This window comes from Emys orbicularis, chromosome 9 (assembly GCF_028017835.1).
Source record: "Emys orbicularis isolate rEmyOrb1 chromosome 9, rEmyOrb1.hap1, whole genome shotgun sequence".
Classification (NCBI taxonomy): Eukaryota; Metazoa; Chordata; order Testudines; family Emydidae; genus Emys; species Emys orbicularis.
The window spans coordinates 81,496,715-81,523,569 of NC_088691.1; the positions used below are offsets into that span (position 1 = coordinate 81,496,715).

General features: G+C 41.5%; 2 protein-coding genes across 2 annotated transcripts in view; both read right to left on the reverse strand.

Annotated features, from left to right (window-relative positions):
- Positions 1-3,913: 3,913 nt before the first annotated feature.
- Positions 3,914-6,154, reverse strand: LOC135883625 (disintegrin and metalloproteinase domain-containing protein 20-like). The gene has a single exon (XM_065410845.1). It carries the CDS (start codon positions 6,152-6,154, stop codon positions 3,914-3,916), a length of 2,241 nt encoding a protein of 746 aa, XP_065266917.1.
- Positions 6,155-18,904: 12,750 nt separating this feature from the next.
- Positions 18,905-26,855, reverse strand: part of DHX36 (DEAH-box helicase 36) — a 31,888-nt gene continuing 23,937 nt past the window's right edge. The window contains exons 18-25 of the mRNA XM_065411424.1: positions 25,553-25,726; positions 25,154-25,240; positions 24,205-24,288; positions 23,990-24,089; positions 23,814-23,904; positions 22,163-22,283; positions 20,552-20,704; positions 18,905-19,845 (exon numbers count right to left, since the gene is read on the reverse strand). Coding sequence (XP_065267496.1) covers positions 19,660-19,845; positions 20,552-20,704; positions 22,163-22,283; positions 23,814-23,904; positions 23,990-24,089; positions 24,205-24,288; positions 25,154-25,240; positions 25,553-25,726 — 996 coding nt within the window. The 3' untranslated portion in view covers positions 18,905-19,659. The remainder of the gene's footprint in view (positions 19,846-20,551; positions 20,705-22,162; positions 22,284-23,813; positions 23,905-23,989; positions 24,090-24,204; positions 24,289-25,153; positions 25,241-25,552; positions 25,727-26,855) is intronic.

Consider the following 26,855-nt stretch of genomic DNA (forward strand, 5'->3'; position numbering starts at 1 on the left):
CACCGGATCGGCGGGTAGCGATCAATCTATCGGGTATGGACTTATCACATGTAGTGTAGACGTGATAAATCGATCCCCGATCGCTCTCCTGTCGACTGCTGAACTCCAGCTCGGCGAGAGGTGGAAGCAAAGTCGATGGGGAAGCCGCAGCAATCGACCCCGTGCCGTGAGGATGCGTGGTAAATCGAACTGATATTTAAGAGTAGGTTAGATAAATGTCTATCAGGGATGGTCTAGACAGTATTTGGTCCTGCCATGAGGGCAGGGGACTGGACTCGAGGTCCCTTCCAGTCCTAGAATCTATGAACTAAGATACGTCGACTTCAGCTATGCTATTCTCATAGCTGAAGTTGCGTACCTTATGTCGATCCCCCACTCAGTGTAGACCAGGCCTTAGACTGACCTCCAGGGCTAGGAGCAGGAGCAGCTCAACATTGGAAGGATACAAAGATAGATTTAAGTCACCTTAGGCACCTGTCCCCCTACACTTGTGAATTCTGTGCTTTGCTTCTAAGGCCAAGTCAACCTAGCTAGGTTGCTTAGGGGATATGAAAAATCCACACTCCTGAGCAATGTAGTTAATTTGACCTAACCTTCAGTGTAGACAGTGCTACATTCTTCCAGCAACCTAGCTGCTGCCTCTTTGGATTAACTACAGTGACAGGAGAATCCCTCCCATTGCTGCAGAGAGTGGCTATACTGATGTGCTTAAGTGTAGACATAGGCCAAGAAGCACAGCACAGCACACAATTTCACCCCTGGCCTCTGTAATGAGATAGCCTTTCATTTTTCAATGCGCAGACTGCAGCCTCCCACAACAGACAGAGTTAGGTGAAGCCTGTGCCTTTTAGCCAGAAGATGGCAGTTAGTCAAACAGTGATACACACTGGTCAAAGTGAGATCATGTGCTACATCCATTGGGAAACATGGCAAGATGCTGAAGCCCATTCCTATTGCTCACCTACAGCTATTTAGCAGTACTCCTTCAAATATTTTCCATATAGTTAATACTGTGCCTTTAAACAAGATCTGCAGCACTTTAAGATACTCACATCCAGATCTACTTCTAAGGTCCTTGGACAGTTCTAGTCCTTGGAAAGTTTGAGTTAGAAGAGGAAGAAGAAACTAAACGAACTGCATATGTATATTGTGGCTAAATGACAACTCTGGGTGACATAATAACCATCTACAAGTATTTAAAGGCTGTAAACATCTGCTAGTTCCCCAAGCAGACTGGGCACATTTTCTATAGAATAAGAGGTAGAAGGCATTTTTGAGTAAAACGTAGGTAAACAAGTTATCTTTCATAATTTCAGTGGGAGCTGTGGGCGGCCATGCAAATATAAACATATTAATCACGATTGTGCAATTAAAAAAATTAATCATGATTAATCTCACTGTTAAACAATAATAGAATACCATTTATTTAAATATTTTGATGTTTTCTACATTTTCAAATATATTGATTTCAATTACAACACAGAATACCAAGTGTACAGTATTCTCTTTATATTTATTTTTATTACAAATATTTGCACTTTAAAAAAACAAAAGAAATAGTATATTTTAATTCACCTAATACAAGTACTGTAGTGCAATCTCTTTATCATGAAAGTTGAACTTACAAATGTAGACTTATGTGCAAAAAAATAACTGCATTCAAAAATAAAACAATGTAAAATTTTAGAGTCTACAGGTCCACTCAGTCCTACTTCTTGTTCAGCCAATCGCTCAGACAAACAAGTTTGGTTACATTTCCAAAAATGCTGCCCGCTTTTTGTTTACAATGTCACCTGAAAGTGAGAACAGGCGTTTGCATGGCACTGTTGTAACCAGCATTGCAAGATATTTACATGCCAGATGCGCTAAAGATTCATATGCCCCTTCATGGTTCAACTGCCATTCCAGAGGCTGTATGTCTGTGCTGATGATGGGTTCTGCTCGATAACGATCCAAAGCAGAGCGGACCGACACATGTTCATTTTCATCAGATGCCATCAGCAGAAAGTTGATTTTCTTTTTTGGTGGTTCGGGTTCTGTAGTTTCCGCGTCGGAGTGTTGCTCTTTTAAGATTTCTGAAAGCATGCTCCCGCACCTCATCCCTCTCAGATTTTGGAAGGCACTTCAGATGCTTAAACCTTGAGTCGAGTGCTGTAGCTATTTTTAGAAATCTCACTTGATACCCTCTTTGCGTTTTGTCAAATCTGCTGTGAAAGTGTTCTTAAAATGATCATGTGCTGGGTCATCATCCGAGACTGCTATAACATATGGCAGAATGCGGGTAAAACAGAACAGGCAACATAAAATTCTCCCCCAAGGAGTTCAGTCACAAACTTAATTAATGTATTATTTTTTTAACGAGCATCATCAGCATGGAAGCATATCCTCCAGAATGGTGGCTGAAGCAGGAAGGGGCATACGACTGTTTAGCATATCTGGCATGTAAATACCTTGCAACGTCGGCTACAAAAGTGCCATGCAAACACCTGTTCTCACTTTCAGGTGACATTGTAAATAAGAAGCAGACAGCAGTAGCTCCCTTAAATGTAAACAAACTTGTTTGTCTTAGCGATTGGTTGAACAAGAAGTAGGACTGAGTGGACTTGCAGACTCTAAAGTTTTACATTGTGTTGTTTTTGAGTGCAGTTATGTAACAGAAAAAAATCTACATTTGGCAGTTACACTTTCACGATAGAGATTGCACTACAGTACTTGTATGAGGTGAATTGAAAAATACTATTTCTTTTGTTTATCAAAAATAATATAAAGTGAGCACTGTATACTTTGTATTCTGTGCTAATAGAAATCAATATATTTGAAAATGTAGAAAAACATCCAAAAATATTTAATAAATTTCAATTGGTATTCTATTGTTTAACAGCGTGATTAATTTTTTTTCATCACAGTTTATTTTTTTGAGTTAATCACGTGAGTTAACTGCGATTAATCAACAGCCCTAATGCAGATACAATTTTTTGAGTAATTTGTCATTTAAAATCTGGTTTTAATATGTCTATGCACCAATGTGAGTACAAGAAAAAGCTGATTTAAACTATTTATTGAAAATATTGTAATTTTAAATCATTCACAACAACTGGAAGTTACACGTCACCAGAGTAGAGGAAGGGTATGCTGCTAGTTTTGGGGCACATGTCATAGAGTGGGATCTGGGTGTTAGAAGGCAGGCTTGGTTGCTGATAATTGGCACGGAGGTATTTTCATAGGGGTGCTCTTCTTTCTTCATTAGTTGGTTTTCAACAGCTCTATTCCCCCTTCTTAAAGGAATCCTGTTTTCTCTTTTAGGCCCCAGTACATTCTACAACTTTCCAAAGAGAATTAATGATTTACAATGGAGTCTATGGCTCTACAAAATCCCAGAGACCCCCAAATTACATCAGCATCTCTGAGATGAAGGATGACCCAAACTCCACTAAGTGCACAATACAACTAGGAAGCTGGCCGGAAGAGAAACTGCCCATTTTCTGTGTGCAGCTCTAATATGTCTTCACTGTAGCTCTATAAAACACTACATTGTAGAATATTACTACAGCATCAACTTATACAATGACCAAATGGCTGGGCATTTGGGGAAATATCATCACTCACAAGATCTCTTTCTGAGGAATGCAAAATGTTTTCCATTACTTTCCTATTTAAAAAAAAATAAAAACCAATTTTTTATTTACATGTTTTTTAAAAAAAGAGAGACACTCTCTCACACCCAAAATGCTACATTTTTGATTATTTAACTATAGTACATTGTTACATTATATTTGGGATCAGGCAATGCCAAGCCATCGCTACCTCAGCATAGACTCAGATGCAGATTCTTTCAATGACTGCTTTGGTAACAAACTCTGATCCTTTGACCTGCAAAACATCTGTTGCCCTTCTAGAAAAAATGTTGTGTCTTTTACTTTTTTGAACTAATGCTGCCATTCTTATAGTGGCTCTGTCTATCACCAGCAGAAGCAGCAGCAGTTTGTTTTCTCTGTGTGACATTTAGCCTTCTAAACGCTTTCATCCATACAGTTTTTCTAAGTACTGCAACAATGGCAGGAACAAAACTGATGCCAATTATTATCCAAATAACATTACCCAAACTGCTGCTCCATATACTTACCATAGGCTTAGACACTGGAACAGGTCCACTGTCAATGCTTCCTCCATATCCTCGGAATTTACAGTCTGGAGGGGCCCATCCATAGTTACAGTGGCAATTTTTAGTATTGGTGCATACTCCCCTACTGTTGCATTTTTTCTTAGCGTCACAATCTAAATTCAAATGCAACACACTTGCGCATGTCCTACTAAGGCAAATTTTCCCATTACCACAAATTGTGCCATCTTTCACTGCCCCAGTATCAATTACATCAGTCCCAGCATGATGGTCTGTACCCCAACACCAGATATGACCCATGGGCGTTTGTACAACAGTACTATGTTCCTTCAAAGGAGGTATTTTTTTTACATTTTTACACTGAATCCTTCCACACAAGACATCACTGATTTTACATTTTTTGTAACTGGCTCCAGTTTCACCACCACCACAATTGCCAAACCGGTCACCTCGCGTGTTCAGGTTACTGAAGCAACTTAGAGGGGCTTTTTGTGCCCCTATTCCAAAGATATCTGCACACTGTTTATTGTGGTTATGGCAGCTTCCTCGATAACAGTAGCCCATGTCACTGCATGGAGTTCCATCTTGTACATATACATCATCTTGGCACCACTTTGAAGTCCCATTGCAATACTCAGGAAGGTCACACTCATCAACAGCTGCTCTGCATAGTTTTCCTTCAGCAAGAATTTGACACTTTTTACAGCACTTTCCAAAAGCACAAACCATACCTGGTTTCAGTTTGCACGTGGACTGACAACACAAGTCTTTTTTGCATTCCAGTTCTGAGCCACAATCACATTCCTCTTCCCCTTCCACAACCTTGTTACCACAATGCTTCCTCCTAAACATTTTGCTGGGCGCTGGGATGTTATATAGGCAGAATCCAGCGCCATCACGGAGGAGATTAAAATATACTTCACGACTGCAGTCACTGAACTGATCGGTAGTTACATGCACAGCAGCCATGATGCAGCCAACAGTTCTGTTACAATGACATTTATCATAGTCATGATACATGCCAAGATTATGACCCAACTCATGTGCAACAGTGACTGAAAAAAATGGCACAGAAGCAAAACGCCACGTGACAATGGATGCTGCATCGGTCACAAGGCAGATGCCTCCTACATATGCCCTCCCAGCACGCCCTCTGTATATTTTAGCCATAAATAGCTGTCCAGCATCATGCTGCAGGCGACGATAGAGCACATCATTCCTCCAACGGTTAAATTCAGTAAGAGCATTGCCTATAGTATCGGGTAATGTGATGAGGTTGTTTTCTGTCCAGATCTCTAGTCCAACCAGGATGACATGAGCCCCCAGAGCATGATAAAAGGAGTCCACCATATTGATCACTTCGAGGACCTGGTTGGTCAGGAGGCTTTCGTTCCTTCTATAAAGGATGAACTGCTCTTTCTCCACCACCACACAGAACTCAATATATGTGGCATGTGTCCATCTGTGATGTCTGGCTGCCACAGTGGGCCCCGCGTCCTGGATCTTGGTTCCTTGGTGTTGCAGCTCCTCAGTGGTCACCCCACATGAGGCAGGCATACCCTCCACTTCCCCCAGCCTATAGAGGAGGTGCTGGCAGGTGGGGGAGGCCTTGATGGGCTCGATCCCGTAGCTCGTCCCCTCGAGGCGCAGCAGTCCCCGCAGCCCCCCAGAGCAGGTGCTGAGCACCACCAGTGACTCTGGGGCACCCTCCACGTAGCCCTCATAGTAGCAGTGGCTTGGGATGAAGGGCTGGCTCGTCACCAGCTCACCCCGGTCATAGGTAAACACAGGGAGGTGGCCGGCCAGGAACAGGCCCTTCTGCTGCAAGTGAGCAACCAGAAGCCTCCCACCCATCTGCAGCTGGTAGGACACCTGCCCCTCGGCCTCCCGGCCCGCAGGAGGCGCCAGCCGCCGAGGCACCGTCAGCTGGTAGCGGGGAAGCGCTGTAGTCCCACCACGGCCCGCGCTGGGCAGGAGGGACCCCAGCAGCAGCGGCATGGAAAAGCCCGCCCACAGCGGCCCTGCTGCCGCCATGATCCGGCCCCACGCTGGGAAAGAGGCGGGAAAGAAGCGAGGGCTGCTCAGGCGGCTCCTTCAACCGCTTCCTCCCGACTGCTCCTGCTAGCGCGGCCGGCGGCTGCTGGTTCCCAGCACCGGGGCGGAGGGCACCGCTACCCCCGCCCCTCCAGCCGGCTCCAGGCGCCGCGGAGAGCGGGGGGCTGTCGGCCTCTCACCGCAGCCAGCCCGCGCCCCGCTCAGGCCAGAGCTGCCCCGTCCTGGCTGCGGGAAGGGCCAGTAACGGTCGCCGAGCGCCTGTTTGTTAATCCCGCCCGCCCCAGCGCCTTTCCCCTTGGCTGCCTGCGGGAGTCTGTATGCGGGGCACGCAGCGTAACGGGCGTTTCCGAGTCCCAGCCCTCGCCCTGTGGCTGGAGCCAGTTGGGCTCCCGCGCGGGAGCTCAGGCCAGCTGGGGTTTAGGTGCTCTGCCTTAGGGGCATTAAAAATGGCCAGGGTGAAGACGGTAAAACAACTCATCCCGCGCCCTCTGGAGCTGCCTTAGAGCTGTTCGGTTTTTTTTTTTTTTTTTTTTTACTGACCCTCTTCCAGCCTCTCTCTTGCGCCGGTCTCGCAGTGGATTGAGCCCCTAAAGCCCAACTACTGGAGTTGGAAGATTCATAGATTCTAGGACTGGAAGGGACCTCGAGAGGTCATCGAGTCCAGTCCCCTGCCCGCATGGCAGGACCAAATACTGTCTAGACCATCCCTGATAGACATTTATCTAACCTACTCTTAAATATCTCCAGAGATGGAGATTCCACAACCTCCCTAGGCAATCTATTCCAGTGTTTAACCACCCTGACAGTTAGGAACTTTTTCCTAATGTCCAACCTAGACCTCCCTTGCTGCAGTTTAAGCCCATTGCTTCTTGTTCTATCCTTAGAGGCTAAGGTGAACAAGTTTTCTCCCTCCTCCTTATGACACCCTTTTAGATACCTGAAAACTGCTATCATGTCCCCTCTCAGTCTTCTCTTTTCCAAACTAAACAAACCCAATTCTTTCAGCCTTCCTTCATAGGTCATGTTCTCAAGACCTTTAATCATTCTTGTTGCTCTTCTCTGGACCCTTTCCAATTTCTCCACATCTTTCTTGAAATGCGGTGCCCAGAACTGGACGCAATACTCCAGCTGAGGCCTAACCAGAGCAGAGTAGAGCGGAAGAATGACTTCTCGTGTCTTGCTCACAACACACCTGTTAATACATCCCAGAATCATGTTTGCTTTTTTTGCAACAGCATCACACTGTTGACTCATATTTAGCTTGTGGTCCACTATAACCCCTAGATCCCTTTCTGCCGTACTCCTTCCTAGACAGTCTCTTCCCATTCTGTATGTGTGAAACTGATTTTTTCTTCCTAAGTGGAGCACTTTGCATTTGTCTTTGTTAAACTTCATCCTGTTTAACTCAGACCATTTCTCCAATTTGTCCAGATCATTTTGAATTATGACCCTGTCCTCCAAAGCAGTTGCAATCCCTCCCAGTTTGGTATCATCCGCAAACTTAATAAGCGTACTTTCTATGCCAGTATCTAAGTCGTTGATGAAGATATTGAACAGAGCCGGTCCCAAAACAGACCCCTGTGGAACCCCACTCATTATGCCTTTCCAGCAGGATTGGGAACCATTAATAACAACTCTCTGAGTACGGTTATCCAGCCAGTTATGCACCCACCTTATAGTAGCCCCATCTAAATTGTATATGCCTAGTTTATCGATAAGACTATCATGCGAGACCGTATCAAATGCCTTACTAAAGTCTAGGTATACCACATCCACAGCTTCTCCCTTATCCACAAGACTCGTTATCCTATCGAAGAAAGCTATCAGATTGGTTTGACATGATTTGTTCTTTACAAATCCATGCTGGCTGTTCCCTATCACCTTACCACCTTCCAAGTGTTTGCAGATGATTTCCTTAATTACTTGCTCCATTATCTTCCCTGGCACAGAAGTTAAACTAACTGGTCTGTAGTTTCCTGGGTTGTTTTTATTTCCCTTTTTATAGATGGGCACTGTATTTGCCCTTTTCCAGTCTTCTGGAATCTCTCCCGTCTCCCATGATTTTCCAAAGATAATAGCTAGAGGCTCAGATACCTCCTCTATTAGCTCCTTGAGTATTCTAGGATGCATTTCATCAGGCCCCAGTGACTTGCAGGCATCTAACTTTTCTAAGTGATTTTTAACTTGTTCTTTTTTTATTTTATCTGCTAAACCTACCCCCTTCCCATTAGCATTCACTATGTTAGGCATTCCTTCAGACTTCTCGGTGAAGACCGACACAAAGAAGTCATTAAGCATCTCTGCCATTTCCAAGTTTCCTGTTACTGTTTCTCCCTCTTCACTGAGCAGTGGGCCTACCCTGTCTTTGGTCTTCCTCTTGCTTCTAATGTATTGATAAAAAGTCTTCTTGTTTCCCTTTATTCCCATAGCTAGTTTGAGCTCATTTTGTGCCTTTGCCTTTCTAATCTTGCCCCTGCATTCCTGTGTTGTTTGCCTATATTCATCCTTTGTAATCTGTCCTAGTTTCCATTTTTTATATGACTCCTTTTTATTTTTTAGATCATGCAAGATCTCGTGGTTAAGCCAAGGTGGTCTTTTGCCACATTTTCTATCCTTCCTAACCAGCGGAATAGCTTGCTTTTGGGCCCTTAATAGTGTCCCTTTGAAAAACTGCCAACTCTCCTCAGTTGTTTTTCCCCTCAGTCTTGATTCCCATGGGACCTTACCTATCAGCTCTCTGAGCTTACCATGAATCTAGCAAATAAAAACAGACTTAAAGCAGCTTCGCTACAGAGATATTCTGAAAATGTTTCAAATGCTTTAAAGTGGAACTACTCTGATAAGTGATGGTGAAAATTGCACCTTTTTACTCAGTTGATCTGTAGTGTGGCCTTTAGATTTTAAGGTGTGATGTTACCATGTGTGAGCTAATACATAGTAATAAATATGTTTAAGTTAATGAAACTCAACAAGGTAGCCATTCATCAAACAGCATGCCAAAATAATGAAGTCTGGCTCCGCAGGAATGACAAGCCTTAGTGAAAGTCATCAGGAAGCCCAGATTAAGAAGTTCATTAGAAAAGGTAAAAATCTATGGAAGTAGGTTTCTTGAACATTAGAACAATGGCTATCACAAGAAAAGAGGTGCAGCTGAAGAAAGAAATAAGACATATATAATCTTAAAATCCTATGAGCAAGTGAATGTCAATGGCCAAGACCTGAGAAAAAGCAATTCAAAAATTAAAATAAAGCCATAATATATTTGGGGAGGCAAGATGACTACCACTCAAAGGGTCTAGCACTAAATGACTTCCAAACCAGACAAATCGCTTATAGACTCAGAGCCAACTGCTCCAAGCTAGGTTTCAAACACAATGTATGAAAATCACAATTCTACAATGTTACACACCAATGATGAGATCAACGTTGAGATCCATTCTGCATTTGCCTATGAACTCTGGCAATATTCTCAATCATGACATCTGTTTAGTATTGGGGAACTTCAGTGCCAAGGTTGGGGATAACAGAGAAAAAGGAATGGGCAAGACTGGCCTTGGTTCCCAAAATAAGAAAAGTTAAAGACTGGTGTCAAGGCTGATTCCCCATTCTGGCACTTTGAGTGCAGAGGGTGGGGGCCTGCAAGGATTCTAAAAAATTAATACTGGCCACTCCAGGCTGGTATTAAACTCCCAAGGTTACAGCTTTTCTCTGACTTTGGATGGGTCGATGCTGCCACCACCCAAGTGCAAAAAAACACCTTTTGGGGACTCAGGAAGGCGCACTTGGGAATTCCTTCCTATGGGGTACCCTCAAGTCCTTTCACCCTCCTCCCCCTCCCAGGGAAGAGCTGAGAAAGAAAAACAAAGGAAATCAGCTGTTACCACCAGCTAATTCAACAACATGTGCACAAACCTCTTAGGACACACAAAAAAGGTAAATTTTATTAAAAACAAAAAGAAAAAATACATCTGGAATTTAGGCTATTGCTAGATTTTAAAAGAGCAAATATAATAAATTAAGCATCAAGAATGGTTTTCTTGAGGTTAATGGTTACAAGCAAAACAAAAGCATTTGGGGGTTAGCACAGAGGAGTCCACAAGCCTTACAGAAATAAAAGAGATAAACCTAATCACCTCTTCCTAGACATTTCCTGATCTACTTACATATTTGGGGTTTCAAATGAGTAGTTTCTACATATGATTGGATGATTTTTCATACCTGGCGCAAGTTCTTACAGCATAGTTTCAGCCCTGTCCCTGCTCTCCGGGTGAACAACCCAAACAGATAAAAGGAGTCTTGTTTCCATTTTTAAAAAGTTCTAGTCCTTCCGTTGTCTCTTTTGGTCAGGTGCTCACTCCCTTCCTTTTACCTATGGACTTTTTAACCCTTTACAGGTAAAGCAAGTAGAGAACAGCTACTAAAAGGGATTTTATAGCTAACTGGCTGGCTGGGTGTCCATAAAAGGGAGCTCTCCCCCCCCCCTTTCATTTATCACACACTCCCCAAATCACAGATGGTGCTGATTTCTTCCTGGAGGTTTAGGAAACAGAGTTAATAAGATACATGCACCTCTAATTTAACTACTAATTACATGAAGAACTAAACAGTATTTTTCACATTTCAGTGACTACAATGACTTAGAATACTGGGACATTTTTACCCAGCTGATTCTGGGAAACCTTCCCAGAAGAGTGCATCAGCCACTTTGTTAGAGGCTCCTGAAATGTGTTGTATTTCAAAATCAAAGTCTTGAAGAAGTCCACCAAAGAAATTGTTTGTTAGTCTCTTTGATTGTGTGAAGCCACTTCAGTGCACCATGGTCAGTTTTCAGGTGGAAATGCCGTCCCCAAATGTATGGGCGTAGCTTCTCCAGATCCTACACAATGGCGTAACATTCTTTTTCTGAGATTGACTAGTGGCTTTCCCTCTCAGAAAGTTTTTTGCTGAGAAACATGACAGCATGGAATTGTTGATTTGGTCCTTCCTGCATTAAAATTGCTTGTACACCATGCTCGGACGCATCTGTGGTTACGACGAACGGTTGGTCGAAGTCTGGGGCCCTTAGTACAGGGTCAGACGTAAGGGCCGCCTTAAGCTGGTTAAAGGCTTTTTGACGCTTCTCAGACCACTGAACTGCATTTGGCTGTTTTTTTCCTGGTTAGGTCTGTTAGTGGGGTGGCAATTTGGCTGTAGTGTGGTACAAATTGTCGGTAATACCTGGCCAAGCCCAAGAAGGATTGGACTTGCTTTTTTGACTTAAGGACAGGCCAATTTTGGATAGCATTTACTTTAGCATGTAGGGGGTTGATAGTTCCTTGACCCACCTGGTATCCAAGATACGTTACCCTGTTTAGGCCTATTTGATATTTTTTGGCCTTAACGGTTAATCCTGCCTCCCTTATGCGCTGAAAGACAGCTTGGAGGTTTTTTAGGTGTTCTGCCCATGAATCTAAAAATATAGCCACATCGTCAAGGTAGGCAACTGCAAATTCCCCAAATCCAGCCAGAAGGTTGTCTACCAGTCTCTGGAAGGTGGCGGGTGCATTTCACAGTCCGAAAGGGAGCACATTAAATTCATACAGCCTTATGTGATGAAGGCTGACCTTTCCTTGGCTGGGTCACCTAGCAGCATTTGCCAGTACCCCTTAGTTAAGTCTAAGGTGGAGATGAACTGGGCACGTCTCAGTTTCTCCAATAGCTCATCTGTGCATGGCATTGGATAGTTTTCTGGGTGAGTTACAGCATTTAGCTTACGGTAGTCCATGCAAAAGCGGATTTCCCCATTGGGTTTGGGAACCAGAACCACTGAAAGGCCCATGCCCTCTCAGAAGGGCGGATTACACCCATCTGTAACATGTCCTTGATCTCCCTTTCTATTGCGGTTTTGGCTTGAGGAGCCATCTGGTAGGGTGTCCGTCCTGGGGTGGCTGAAAACATTGGCGCGAAGCTGGTGCACAGCTCCTGGATTTGCTGTCGCTGCTTATGCCCAAGAGTTATGGAAAGGCTCACCTCTTCTACGCCACCGTTGCTTTTTCCTTCATAGTAGACTCCTTCAGGCCACTCAGCGTCATCTCCAGGGCTGTAAACTGGAGAACCTTGATTTTTCGGGAATAAAAGGGCTTTAGAGAATTAACTTTGTGGCCATAAACAAGTTCAAAGGGTGAAAACCCCAAACTAGGATGTGGTACAGCCCTGTAGGCAAAGAGCAACTGCTGCAACACTAGGTCCCAATCAATGGAGTGCTCATTCACGAATTTACGTGTCATGGCCCCCAAAGTCCCATTAAACTTCTCCACTAGGCCATTTGTTTGATGGTGGTAAGGGTGGCAACCAAGTGGTTCACCCCATGAGCTTCCCAAAGATGTTTCATGGTCCCTGCCAGAAAGTTAGTTCCCGAATCCATAAGGATGTCGGAGGGCCAACCTATCCTGGCAAAAATGTCTGCCAATGCCTGACTCACGCTTTTAGCCCTGGTGTTGCTTAGAGCTACTGTTTCCGGCTACCGTTTCAGGCCATGGGGTGGCAAAATCTATGAAGGTCAGTATGTACAGCTTTCCTGTGGGTGTCTTTTTAGGGAAAGGACCCAGAATATCCACAGCTACATGCTGAAATGGAACCTCAATTATGGAGAGTGGCTGGAGAGGGGCTTTGACCTGGTTTTGGAGCTTTCCGACCCTCTGGCACACCTCACAAAACCAGACATAGGTAGAAACGTCCTTGCCCATTCCCTCCCAGTGAAATGACTTCCCCAAATGGTCTTTGGTCCTGTTTACCCCAGCATGGCCACTAGGGTGATCATGGGCTAAGCTCAAGAGCTTTTCCCTATACTTAGTTGGAACTACCAACTGTCTCTGAGGATGCCAGTCCTCCTTGTGCCCACCAGAAAGGGTTTCCTTGTATAAGAGTCCTCCTTCTACAACAAACTTGGACCTATTGGAAGAGCTGAGAGGGGTGGGTTGCTCCATGCCACCGTCCAAGCTCACTTGATGCTTTCATCCACTTCCTGCTCTGCCTGGAACTGCTCCCTTGATGCTGCAGAGATTAGTTCCTCACTGGGTTGTGGACTTGGGCTTGGTCCGATGCAGGTGATGGGGTTGTCTCCATCGATTACGAACCACTTTCCGCTGGTGCACTAGGTTGTATTTCAGGCTCCAGTTGAGCTTCTCGCTGGTTTAGTTGCTGTTGCAGGTGCAAGCTCTGTGGTGCCCTTTGGTGCTGGCTCCCCTGACTCTGGTGGGGTTGCATGCACGGGCTCTGGTGCTGACTGCTCTGCCAGTTCCGATCCTTGGGCTGGTTCTGGCTGGGTCCCAGGAACTGGATCTACAACTGCTGCCATAGACTCTGGTCTGGGGTTTGGTTCCACCACCTCTGGCTGGGTCCCTGTAGGAGGCTCAGGAATGAAATTAGGTGTGGAGGCCTGTTTAGCCTGGCTGCGGGTGACCATCCCCACATGTTTTGTTAGCCTCACATGGTTGGCTAAGTCTTCTTCCAGCAGCATGGGAATAGGATAATCCTCATAGACTGCAAAAGTCCATATTCCTGACCAGCCCTTGTACTGGACAGGCAACTTGGCTGTAGGCAAGTTAAAAGGTTGCATCGTCACTTGGGCCTCTGGGTCAGTGAATTTGGGGTCCACCAGGGATTGGTGGATAGCTGACACCTGTGCTCCAGTCTCTCTCCACACAGTAATCTTCCTCCCGCCCACACTCAGATTCCCTTCGCTCTTGGGGTATTTGCAAGGCATCTGGGCCAGAAGGCTCTTGGTGGGACTCCGGGGTGATGAGTTGCAGTCTGCTGGTGGTCTTGGGGCAGTTTGCCTTCACATGCCCCAACTCCTTACATTTGAAGCATCGTCCAGCTGACTGTGGGCTGGGGCAAGGTGGGTGGTTGGAGAGCGGGGTGGTGGGACGAGAGGGCACCTGGGGTTTCCCTGGCTGTGTGGAGGGCTCCTCCTTGCAAGGTGGGGCCTTGGGTTGACTCCAATGGTGGGGTGTCATCTCAGGTTGCCCCTTCTGGTATCCACACCAACTGCTACTGGCTTTCTTCTCCGCCTCCTCCACCCATTTGGCTCCAATCTCCCCCACTTTGATTACAGTTTTGGGCTTCCTATATAGGAAGTACCTTTCTATTTCCTCAGGAACACCCTCTAAGAACTGCTCCATTTGTATTAGGAGAGACAGATCTTTCAGAGACTTAACATTTGCTCCAGATATCCAGGCATCCCAATTTTTTACAATGTGGTAGGCATGTCTGGAAAATGCCACGTCTGGTTTCCACCTTAGGGCTCTGAACTGCTGACGGGCATGCTCAAGTATTAGCCCCATCCTAATTCTGGTCTTTTGTTTAAGAAATGTGTACTGGTTCATGTGTTTTTTAGGCATTTCAGCTGCCACCTCTGCTAAGGGTCCACTGAGTTGTGGCCTCAGCTCCACCATATCCTGGTTTGTAGGGATGTTGTACCCAAGGCAGGGCCTTTCAAAATGTTCTAAGAAGGCCTCTATCATCGCCTACCTTGTATGTGGGGAATTTCTTGGAATGGGGAGCTGTACCTGGAGAAGGACTGTTAGGGCTACCTGATTGATCCAGCTTAGCCTTTTACAGCTCTAAGCGCTTTAGTTCCACTTCCAAGCGCTTTGCCTCTCTCTGGAATTTAGGCTATTGCTAGATTTTAAAAGAGCAAATATAATAAATTAACATTAAGAATGGTTTTCTTGAGGTTAATGGTTACAAGCAAAACAAAAGCATTTGGGGGTTAGCACAGAGGAGTCCACAAGCCTTACAGAAATAAAAGAGATAAACCTAATCACGTCTTCCTAGACATTTCCTGATCTACCTACATATTTGGGGTTTCAAATGAGTAGTTTCTACATATGATTGGATGATTTTTCATACCTGGCGCAAGTTCTTACAGCATAGTTTCAGCCCTGTCCCTGCTCTCCGGGTGAACAACCCAAACAGACAAAAGGAGTCTTGTTTCAATTTTAAAAAGTTCTAGCCCTTCCATTAGCTCTTTTATCAACTCCTCACAAAATCAGCAGCAAAAGCTGTATAAAAACAAAGGACAAAGATGTGTGAGAAGAGACAAAAGGAAGTATGTGGCTAATATTGCCAAAGAAGCTGAAGCAGTTGCTGAATGAGGTGACAGAAGAACAGTTTATCAACCAATAAGTTTCTACCAGCTGGAGGACCTGGTTAGGGATAAACAAGGAAAGACCTGAACAGAAAAAGAACAAAGAATGATGGGCAGTGCACTTTTCAGAGGTGCTAAACAGAACACTGTAAGAAACTGTTGACTGAAAGAATGTTAACACCTAGAACCAGACACTGTAACATCTCACATCACAAACAAATGGAAGATGCAATAAAAGTTAAAACCTGGGACAACAGCTGCAGGTGAAGACCAAGTCACCAAGGAAGTGAAAGCTTGTGATGAGACCACAGATAAAAATCATTGAACTTTTCACAGTATACAACTGGAAAAAGCTTCCAGAACAATTGAAAAATAGCTTTAAAGTCAAAATACCAAAGAAAGGTGACCTACGTGACTGCAATAACTGGTGAGGTATTACATTCCTTTTTAGTGATCGGCAAAGTCTTCTGCATCATCTTAAATAGGATAAAGAAAGAAGTTGAGGGATAGCTGAGGGAAGAGCAAGCTAGATTTTGACCTGGAAGGTCATGGGCTGACCAGATTTTCATTTTAAGAATAATCACACATCGAGTGGCAAAACCCATTCATCGGACAGTTTAAGAAAACATTTTACAGCCTCCATTGTGATTCACTTTGCAATATCTTGAAGTGTTATGGTATGCCAATAAAAAGACTCATCATTAAGGCTTTTTTAAAAAATCCAGATGCAGCTTGCAGTTAAAGCAAATGCAGACTTAAGCACATGGTTTAACATACACACTGGTGTCAAACAAGGATGCACTGTCCTGTTTGGTATTACCATTGACTTTATTATCAGAAATAGAATAGACAGATACAACATAGGCATCACATAAATTAACAGTAGACTAGGAGATTTTGATGACAACATAGCTCTAAGTGACAGGTCAACCAACATACAAGCAAATACCAAAACACTCTCCAGTATTGCGAAATATGAAATTATGAAAAAGAAAATTAATGAGAATTTCAGTAACTGTCAACTCAAACAGTAAGTTAGAAGGCAAAGGAAAGCAATTCGTACACCTTGGCAGTAACATGCAAGTCCATGGGGATATCCAGAAGAAAAGAATGTCACAACTTGGCTAGATGGCAGCTGAATTCACAAGATTAGGTCATCAAAAATCTACAATTTAAAGACAAAACTACAAATCAACTCAAATTTTATTTCTACTTTAACATATGGATGTGAAAACTGGAAATACATCAAAGGCATGGACAGATGTCTAATTCCTTGAAGAAGATAGTAAATATGAAAAGGAATGAATTTATAAGAAATGCTGAGATTCACCAGAAAGTTCAATAACTGATCTCCAAAGTTATCTAGAAAAGATAGAAATATCTAGCATGTGTTAAGAATAAAACCAGAGGTCTGCCATGGCAGGCATGCCATTAGGCAGCTGATGGACCATGTGAATGGGTCCAGTTGAAAGAATCCCTCCACTAAACAGTACTTCAAGGGAAACCATATGAGATTTAACAACACAGAGGACATGCAAAGTGTAGCACTGGTTGGAACTTGTGACCAAAAAATGTCAAAAAACACTGATTAGTCAAAACAGAAATTTTGTGGAAAAGTGTCAGTTTTGGAAGAACTCACATCAGAGAAAATTCTCAGGTCCAGGATGGAAATTCTGGTGAAAACCAGAGAGAGGCTGCAGAATAGCCCATAGTTAAGTGGGTAGGGTACTCATGTGAGATGTGAAACACCCAGCTTCATGTCCCTCCTCTGAGTTAGACAGAACATGGATTTGAACCTATGTCTCTCACATCTTAGGTGAGTGCCCTAGTTACCGGGGTCTCTTGTGATTTTCACACACAAAAAAAAGTTCTCATTTTTGTCCCAAGAGAAAAAACAAAGTTTCCAACAAACCTTGAATTTTTTTGTGAAACAGAATTTTTGTTTTCCGGCTAGCCCTAGCAAAACGCAACTCAGGGTAGGCAGGGATGGCTGAGATTTGTTCATGCCCCCAAACAATGTGGGAAAGAGTTAGATTCAGAAATTCATCAAGCACCTTAAGATTTTAAAGTGTGTTTGTGGTATATATTAGTGTGTACTCTCTCAGTGAATAGCTGATTCACTGTACGATACACTAAAATGTACATCTGACCAAGTAAATGAAAAGGCAATTTTAACGTAAATCAAATGCATGGGAAAACAGTCATTCAGATACAAGAATAGTGCTACAAGCAAACCTTCAAAGTAGGGATTTTGTTTGTTTGTTTGTTTTAAACAAAAAGCAAAACTCAGACTTGAGTTTTGAAACAGTTTCATCTTACATTCTTAGCTATACTAGTGGACCAGCCTAGGAGTACTTGCAGAATGTTACATTCAGCAAGTGACATTGGATGCAACTTGAGTAGAATACAGAGAAAGTAGTAAACGGGGGGAAAATAGGTTTTGTGCATTTGTTCATAAACACTGAATTGACACATTGTACAGTTCATGGGGCTGGAGACTGACGCTCTTCCTCTATTTATAGTCCAGGAATACAATCCGAAGAATACCATGCTGTTCTTTAAATCTTGCAATGAATGCACTAGCTTTCAAATAAGTTTCCAGCTGGCCAGGAGCTAAAGAATTTTCTTCTAAATGTAAGGACCACTGACCTGGAAACCAAATGCCACTGTGCATGTGGGATGAAACAAAACCAGTGGCCAGAAGAATCCACCATGTATTCCATGTGTTTCCCAAAGCAGAGCAGCTCTTGATACTCTTAAAAGTAGGATTTAGTGGACACCTGGGCTGGGAACATATATACTTGTTTTATCTGGATCTGTAACTTATTTTCCTAGTGTTGCATTTTTCTAATGGATCAGTAAGTAGAGAACGTCAAACTCCCTCATCTCTCCTTGAAATTTTAATCACCAGCACAAGCCTGCAGGGAGAGGCACTTGAGGTTGAGCACCAGTGATATGAGAGGAGGGAAGCTGGCAGGGCATTCTCCTTCCACTGGTCTGTAGGCCCAGTTTATCAACCTTCAGGGAGTACTCCAAGCAGCAGAGGGGTGATTTGTGAGATTGAGTAGTGAGGGCGGACACTCTCGCCCCCTCTCCCCCCTTTTTTAAAGTCTTCCTTGCGTATCTATTGTGGCGAGCTAATTGTTGTAATGCATATTTTTTAATGGATGTCAGGGCACCCAAAGTTTAATATGAGCACTTTTGTATATAGTGTAAGTGGAAAGAGTAAGGTTTCCAATAAGTTAGAATTGTTTCATGATGGCAACAATACAAAAAGCTAGACATGTTTATCTGTCATGTTAGAGTTAATGCAAATCCTTACATCCCACTAGGTAAGGATATGTTGTGTAGGATTTGCATTTTTAAAAAATGAACTGAGACTAAAGACTGATACACTGTTTTAGGTCAATTTTCTTCAAGGTAAGGCTGGGAATTCCCTAACCCAATATGTGAGGATGCGCTAAATCCTAAAGAAGGCAAATGTGTCATCACTTAAGGGAGGATTCACAAAAGGAATTCCAAATAGCATATTGCATTCAAACATGAAACAGAACTAGTAATATAACAAGTGTAGCTTTAGCAAAAAACATTTAATGCAACATTACATATGCCTTACATTTACTCCATTTTCTAAAGGAAAGTTTAGAACGTAACTAATCTGGCACAGCTTATTCCTGCCATGATTTTTATCTACCATAAGTCACTGCCTTATTCTGACATTTCAGTCAATACTGATCACTGGGTACAAAAGGAAAAGCAAGAGTGATGGAATAATTGGGATGAAGGAGGGAGAAAAAGTGTTTTGAAGATTATTTTGATTCTTACCACTGTACACTTTAACAGCTGCTTTGTCTAGAAATTGGAGGTAGTTTATATTTAAATATGAAATAGTTACTTTCAGTTGAAAGTTTTGAAAGAAAGATGCTGCTTGGTTTGAACCCCTTTTGACAACTACTAGACTTGATTACTTTTCCCCAAAAAACTTTAATGTGATATTTTCCATGGACAGCAGGAAAATCTGATGAATTAGTACAATATAACACAATATTTTGAATTTTACACACCTTTTCCTTGAAAGAGTTACAGTTATAAAGAAGCTAAGTATAGACAGGACAAAATAAACCACATACACTAATGGACGCCGACAGCATTGCACTATCATATTTAAAAAGCTACATTAAACATTGGATGCCATGCACCTACAGCCATTATAAACTACTGAAATTAACTGCTCTTCGTTATGAGTGGAATTACTGAGTTGCCCTAAAAAGTCTTTCAACTAGCTAGACAAAAAGCTATAAAATAAAAGGAAACTAGTGAAAGTGTCATCTTCTCAAACACCAACATAATAGTGTCAACTGTAACGTTCATTCTGAAATCGAGAGGCATAGTTTCTGGGACTTTCATTCTCTTGTGTTGTGATTAGGTCTATAATGGCTGTCAGCACTGCAGTGTCCCTGGATTTAGTGTCATTCCAGTCCACAGGGTGTGGGTTTTCAATTTTTTCTTGTAGAAGGTCATCCAATTCTCCTCTTAAATCCTGTAATAAGAAAGTTTGTTGGAATAAAAATAGATACAAGCTAGAAAATTATAGTTTAACACTACTATGCAAGTTATTAAAAATCATGTGGACCCTAGGTGTACAAGTATCTTTCATCCTGCTATAAATAGCCACCATACCCCTCATGACAGCCATAATATCCAACTAATTTCAACATTGTCACTTAAAAGATCAAAAGCTGCTTTTAAAGTAAGCAAAGAGACAAGGTGGGTGAGGTAATATCTTTTATTGGATCAACTACTGTTGATCAGTTCAGATTCTTCTTCAGGAAGAATTGACCCAAAGAAGAGCTCTGTGTAAGCTCAAAAGCTTGTCTCTCTTTCATCAACAGAAGCTGGTCCAATGAAAAATATTACCTTACCCACCTTCTCTCTCTCTAATATCCTGGGACCCACATGGCTACAACAAAACTGCATAGAACAATTGTAAGTAATTAGCAGGTTTGTTCTTAATAATGGACTACAAGGTGATGTTTCTGAGCTATGTCGTCTTTAGAGAAGTATAAATATATGTGCATCTCTGAGTATCTTGTTCTACTGGCCAGTAAAAGGCAAGTATTTCCATTAATTCCCACTATTTTCAAGGTTAAGAATTCAATCAACTTAATAAATTGTGATTTTTCTTTTTCTATAGTTACAAGTAATCTCCAACATTAGGACTGAAATACTGAGTAAAAAAAATTCACCTTAACTAGATTTCCTATCCTTGCTGGAGACTCAAAGACAATCCATTCATCCACTGCAATGGTATCCTGATCTTTATCCTTCTGGATGGAAATATCTCCTCCAAAGAACAAAAGACAGTATGGAGAGACCTCTGTACAATCATACAGGTAAATCTGTAACAAGTCAAAAGTATTCAGTAACACTAGAAAGCATATTAATACATCCAAAATGACATTACTAGATGTTTAATAAAAATAAAAAACATTACCTAAAATGATTTGTTTAAAGTTATTTCGGAATCAATAAATCAACTTAATTTCAATCCTGTAGTGAATGACTAGTTCAAACACTGCTATTATATAATCATATTTTTTGATTAATGTGAAGAATGAAAGTGTTCATGAATGCTGACAATTTCCCTTAGCACAAAGTTTTGTTGAAGTCAAACAAATTACTTATCCTCCTAGTTAAGGTAGTTGCATGGGAGTCCCAGTTAGAGCAAAAAAAACTTTCCTTTCCAGAGGTACTTAATGGTATCAAGTGAAAGAACAATCTTGTTAGAAGCAGTTGTTTTACCATTGGACTTATCCAAAGGTATTAGTACATAATGCACTACATTACATATGCAGTGTGCTGAACCCAGGTCTCTACCACAGGGAACTGACAGACAATCTGCAGGCATGTAAGTTCAGAAGAGTACAAAAAAAAAAAAAAAAAAAAAAAAAAAAAAAAAAAGTCTGCCTGCATATTACAGGCAGAATTCTACATTGGCAAAGGCAGGCCCTTCGAAATTTCCCTCAATCCTCAAGAAGCAAACGGAGGGAGATTGACAAACATTAAGTTTAAGACTGTTCCAGAAGAATGGGATGGCATCAGAGGCAAAAATTCTAATGTGGGGAAAGAGAGCCAAGGGGGCTGTCAAAAACAGAAATATGGGCAGAGTAAAGGGAACATGAAGGAGTGCAGAAGGAGATGTGGGAAAAGGTGTAGTAGGGGTTGGAAAGTTAGAAATTGGAGGGAAGCTAAAGAGAGCAGGAGGTGATTTGTCACACCAGCAGGAAAAGGCATCTCGGGAGCTGAGTTTTGGAGGGATTGAGAGGAGACAGATGGGCACAGAGGAAAGTACTAAGAGCAGAGATGGTCAGCAGTATGAGGTTTGCAGCAGTCAAGCCAACCACCATCTATGGATTCACATTAGCTACCAAGCTTCCTGAAGATTCAGGGGGTTTACCTGTGCAAGTACATGACAGGTAGTAATTGCAGCTAATAAGGCTTTCTGGAGTGCCGATTAAAATATTTAAGATACTTAGTGTTTCAATAGGAAAAGATTTAAGAGTTGGCATCACAGCAGATGGTAACCCACTTCTGCTTGAAAACATAAGATACTATTTTTTTAAGAATGTTTTCGTAGTCAAGATACTAAGTAGTTGCAATTAATGAGCTAGTTATATACATTTATGAAATGCAATATTGGCTTGATTTTAACAAAAGTTACCTGTCCACTTTATTATGTCAAATATTAAGTTGTACCAAATGCAAAATGCCGCTTTATGTTTTAAAAAGTTTACTTATTTTAGTTTCAAAAATATATTAACATACAGATTCAGAAAGTAGTAAAAGTGTTCACTTACACTGCTAGTTCTCATCTTCAAGTGATACACAAGCCAGTTATAATGGAATTCTGTCTCTTCCACGTTAACAGATTTAGGATGAATGTTAACTGTTCCATCTGTCTTGGTGCAAACTTTCACCCTTTATAAAAAAAGATTTTTCACCAGTTAGAGGTAAATAGATATTCACAGATTCTGAAAAGGTACATCAGTATTTTATCAAAAAATGTATAGTCTTTTCATCAAATTCTGCACTACATTGTTCTAAACTTTTGAAAATAAGTAACATTCAAAAACAGTTTTTACCTTTTCCCATAAAGCTGTACCTGGTTAAAAATGCACATTAGAGGTTAAGCTGTCCCTTGTTAGTGAAGCCAGAATATGGCACCCAGTTTTTAGGCATTTATATCTAACCTTTATTTCTTTCAAAAAGGGAAACATTCATGACATTTTCACCCTCTCTCTAAAGGGAGCACTTATGAGTTTACTTAGAAAGGTTGGCGTACAATGCAAATTGCCAAAAATTTCTTGGAAAACATGCAAGTCACCTGCATATGTAAGCTCTCTCTATAACAGGTACTTGGGATTCAGAAAACGTAGGAATATAGAACAAAATATTTACAGCAATAATTAGCCCAATAATCAAGTAAAAGGGTACTGCATGGATAGCCTATAGGAAATCAAATCCCCTTTCTGAAATTTAACTGAGCCCCCAAGGGAACAAGAGGAGGAGAAACCAACTGCAATATGCACAATGCATAGTTATTTTCTTCTTTCTGGAACTCATTATCATAGAGTTCCAGAATTGAGTACACTTACTTCAGGGCAGTTATTCTCCAAATGTGGTTCACAAAGCCTTGCTTGCTACTGGCCCACAGAAGGGAGTGTTTTACAAAGTGGGCACTGGGGAGTTGGAAAGAGAGGCAGTCAATAGGAGAACCTCTTGTAAAGTGGTCTGTAGAACAAAATAACTGTTGTTTTAGGCAGCAGTAGAATCCTGCAACTGGGCCAGTGCTGCTCATTTACACTAGCTTAACCTGGTGGCAGAAATGCAGTGTTGCACCATTCTAGTGAGTTGAATGAGGAAGCTACAGAAAACGATCTTAGGATTGGTTTACCTTTAGTTCTGACTTTGAAAAATGGTAAGGTGGGGGACTCAATTACTAAAGCTGATCTCCAGCACCTGATCAAGCAGACTAGGTACTGTTCAGGCTGAATGTCAACAAGAACTAGGTCTTCATCGAAGTGGAATGTTGGTCAAAGGTGCACTACCCATGCTATTAATATGAGAAAAATGTAGATAGTAGGAAGTGGTAAGCAAGTGGACTAGTACTGCTGGGGTCTCTTGCTTTCCAACCACTGAAGAGGAAGGGAGAGGATGTAATGTCTCAAGCGTAATTGCAGAGAAAAAACGGAGTCGTGCTGTTTCCATATTTGTGACATTACATGTTTATGCAACATTGTCAGGTCATCACTTTAATGATGTATTTGCAGGTCTCCAACTGTAAGTATTGCTGATTTAATTAACTGCATAGCTCACATAAATGAATCCACATCTATGATTAGTTACACAGAAGATTGCATCTAAGTTTGCATCAAAGATACTGGTTAACACCTAAAAACTACCTATGCAGCAAAGAATTTTAATACAAACATGAGATTAAAGCCTTACATTTTTCTCTTTTTGTTAAAGCTTTTACGGATCTTCGCAACTTTTGGATATAAACCAGCACAGATGACTGCTTTGAGTAACTTCTCATTATCTGTAGAAGACAACAAAGTAAATAATGCATTCTACAAACCACGAATTAGTCTATCAAATATCCTCTGTCTTTTTCCACTGTTTACCTGAGTTGGTATTAGATTTGGGATCTCGGGGGTTTTTACTACTCACAAACCCAGCCGCAAGGAGATGTTCAGCAAACTGTCCTTTCATGTTAAGCAGCATCTAGGGTACAATATCACGGTACAACATAACTCTTCTTGGAGAATGATGCTCTGTCAAACATTTTTTCCCCCACAAGTAAACATTTCCTGCCACACCACACTACTAAGATGATTACCTGAAGTGTATTTGAAGAGAGAAAATACTCCCAGCAATAATCCTTTTCACTTCTGAAACCACGTCGCCGGACCTCTTCCCAGCCCTGAAAATAGAAACTAGTTTCAACTACAGTTCAAAAGGGCACATATTTACTAATATCTATATGTAAAAAACAGAAAAGGGCAAAAAGTATAGCTATACTTTTCCCCAAGGGATCAGAAGTGCACCCTTTTATGTTTGATTTTCATGTAATGCAAATAATCTGCCAGGTGAAGGTAATAGATAGTATATAGAAAAAGTAAAATGACATTTTGATACATTTTTTTGTTTTATCAGTCTAGTTGTGCATTGGATATTTATTTGTTAAAAATTAGGACCGAGCTCTAACCTTTGCTTTAGAACTCCACTCACTGCTAACAACAGTTCTTGATGATAATAGCAGTAGCCTGGAGCTAATAGTGCAGCAGGACTTTTAAGTGAAGTATTTCCTTAGTTCTCATTGACACATGGGAAAAGCTAAAGAAAGAATCTCCCCAAGACTGGTGCAGTCAGTCCTGGCCCCCCTGAGAGAAAAATTATGGACTTTGCTGATTTTTAAGGGAGGATGAGTGGAAGTGACTAAAACTAAAAAGAAAAGGTTTGATATCCATATATTCAATACAAAGGATTTTATATTTAATAGATATTTAGACATCTGCAACATATCTATGAAGTTACCCTTTCTCCCCACCCCTCCCTAATGCTACCAACAGGGAATTAGGTTATTAGTACTACTACTATCTCAGAAACAAGGTTCTGAAACACAAGCAGGGCAAACACGGTTGTGTGAAGAGGCCATATAGAAATGCTTTGTGAGTGTACGGGGATGAGATTTGATTTTGAATCAAGTATTTTGTTTCAAGAGTTCTTCAGTTAAACTGAAAGCACAACTTCAAAGGCTAAGCCAACTGAATTTAAAACAGACTTACTGCAAAAGCATTCACAATAGTTAGATGGTCACTTTTAGTATTCTTTGATAATTCTTTTCTTCTTGCATCTGCTACTTTCTCTTTGCCCTTTAAAGAAAAAATAAATTAGAGCATACCACACATCCATGACTCTGGCAAGCTATTATTCTCCCAATTTTCTTTTTTTAAAGTAAGGATAAACATAGCGGTACTCTATGCATGCAAATTAAAGTGACCTCCAATAGCTAACAACAGCACTCTATTGTGACAGATTGGTGGGCCACACTTATGGAAAACTTAAATTTAGATTGAAGTTTTTAAGCTAAAGTATTTATGCTGCCTCTTACTAATATCCTGCCAAGTTTTAAAATGTAAAGAATTTGTTCATTTTATTTGCAATTCTCTTTTTAGATACTTTACCAGTGGAATCACAAAGGGGTCCTTGAAGCTGAGGCTGGCTGCAATTGTGAGTACTGGATCTAAGCAACAGAATAAAGCTCCAAAGAGGATCATTTTTCCAATATGTGGCTCAACTGGCAATCGTGCCAAGTGGACACCCAATGGAGTCAGTTCTTCTTGTCTATCCAAAGCATTCTGTTAGAAAAAGAAACACACACTTCTTGAATTTGGGGGTAGAAGAAGAATTTTTTGAAAACGGGCAATGTGCCTAGTGGAGAAGGGGGAAACATGACAGCTGAAGAAGCAATCAAACTTGAATTTTTTTTAGTTTAATTTATGTATTATTCAATACAGAACATGGAGTGCTAGAATGTCTTTAAGAATGCTACTTTAACAACAATCATCCTTTTATTTAGGTTTTTCAAAGTTTATTGGACAAAGTACTTCTTGAATGTGTTGAAGGCACTACCCTAGATGGAAAAGAGTCAACAATAGATTTGAAGACACTTTATAGTGCTCTTTTCTCAGTGCCCTCCTGTTTTTTTTTACTCCATGTTACCATTCCTATATCTTTTCCCCTTTCTGTTCACCCCTCCTTTTGCTACTAACTTTCTCTTCCCACGCCACTACCAACTATGCTGCCGAGTTTTTCCTTCTACTTAAACTTGTTCAGAATCCCTCCAACCTGCGAATAAGGTTGTGGATCCTTCCCAATGCTGCTGCACTGCAACCGAACAGGCTGCTTCAATTGATATGTGCAAGTAACAAAAAGTACCAATTGAAAAATCATCAGCACAAGAGTGTCACTAAATCCCATCATCTGAAAAGCAAAGCTACACTTGACAACTGATAGAAAAGTCACTTTGAAGTGTCAATCTTACTTTGTTTATTGGCCTCAGTCCCCACTTATGCCTGTGATCCTATTGCCATTCAAGTGGCTGTTCACAATTAGATTCTTCTTCCGAATTACTTTTATTTTCTATGGAAAAATCTCAAACACTTCATTGATCTGGCTAGTCTGGGAAGTCTTAGGTAGACACAGTCATAAGCAGATGGCACAGTTTTCAAGCAGTAGAGACAGGGGAATTAAAGCTCAGCTGGGAAACCTCAAGAAAAGGTTGCATAAATGTGAATAATTTAGTCAAGTCAAGTTCCTGAAGAGTGACTTTAATCTGGCACAGTAAACATTTTCAATATTTAAAATAAAATTAAAATTATTTCCCCTTTGTTCCTCAGTCACACAGCACCCTGGAAGGCAGGACACTGGTTAGTACCAGACACTGCATACCTCTTAAGGCATGAGAGAAAGTATAGTGCCTCCAGT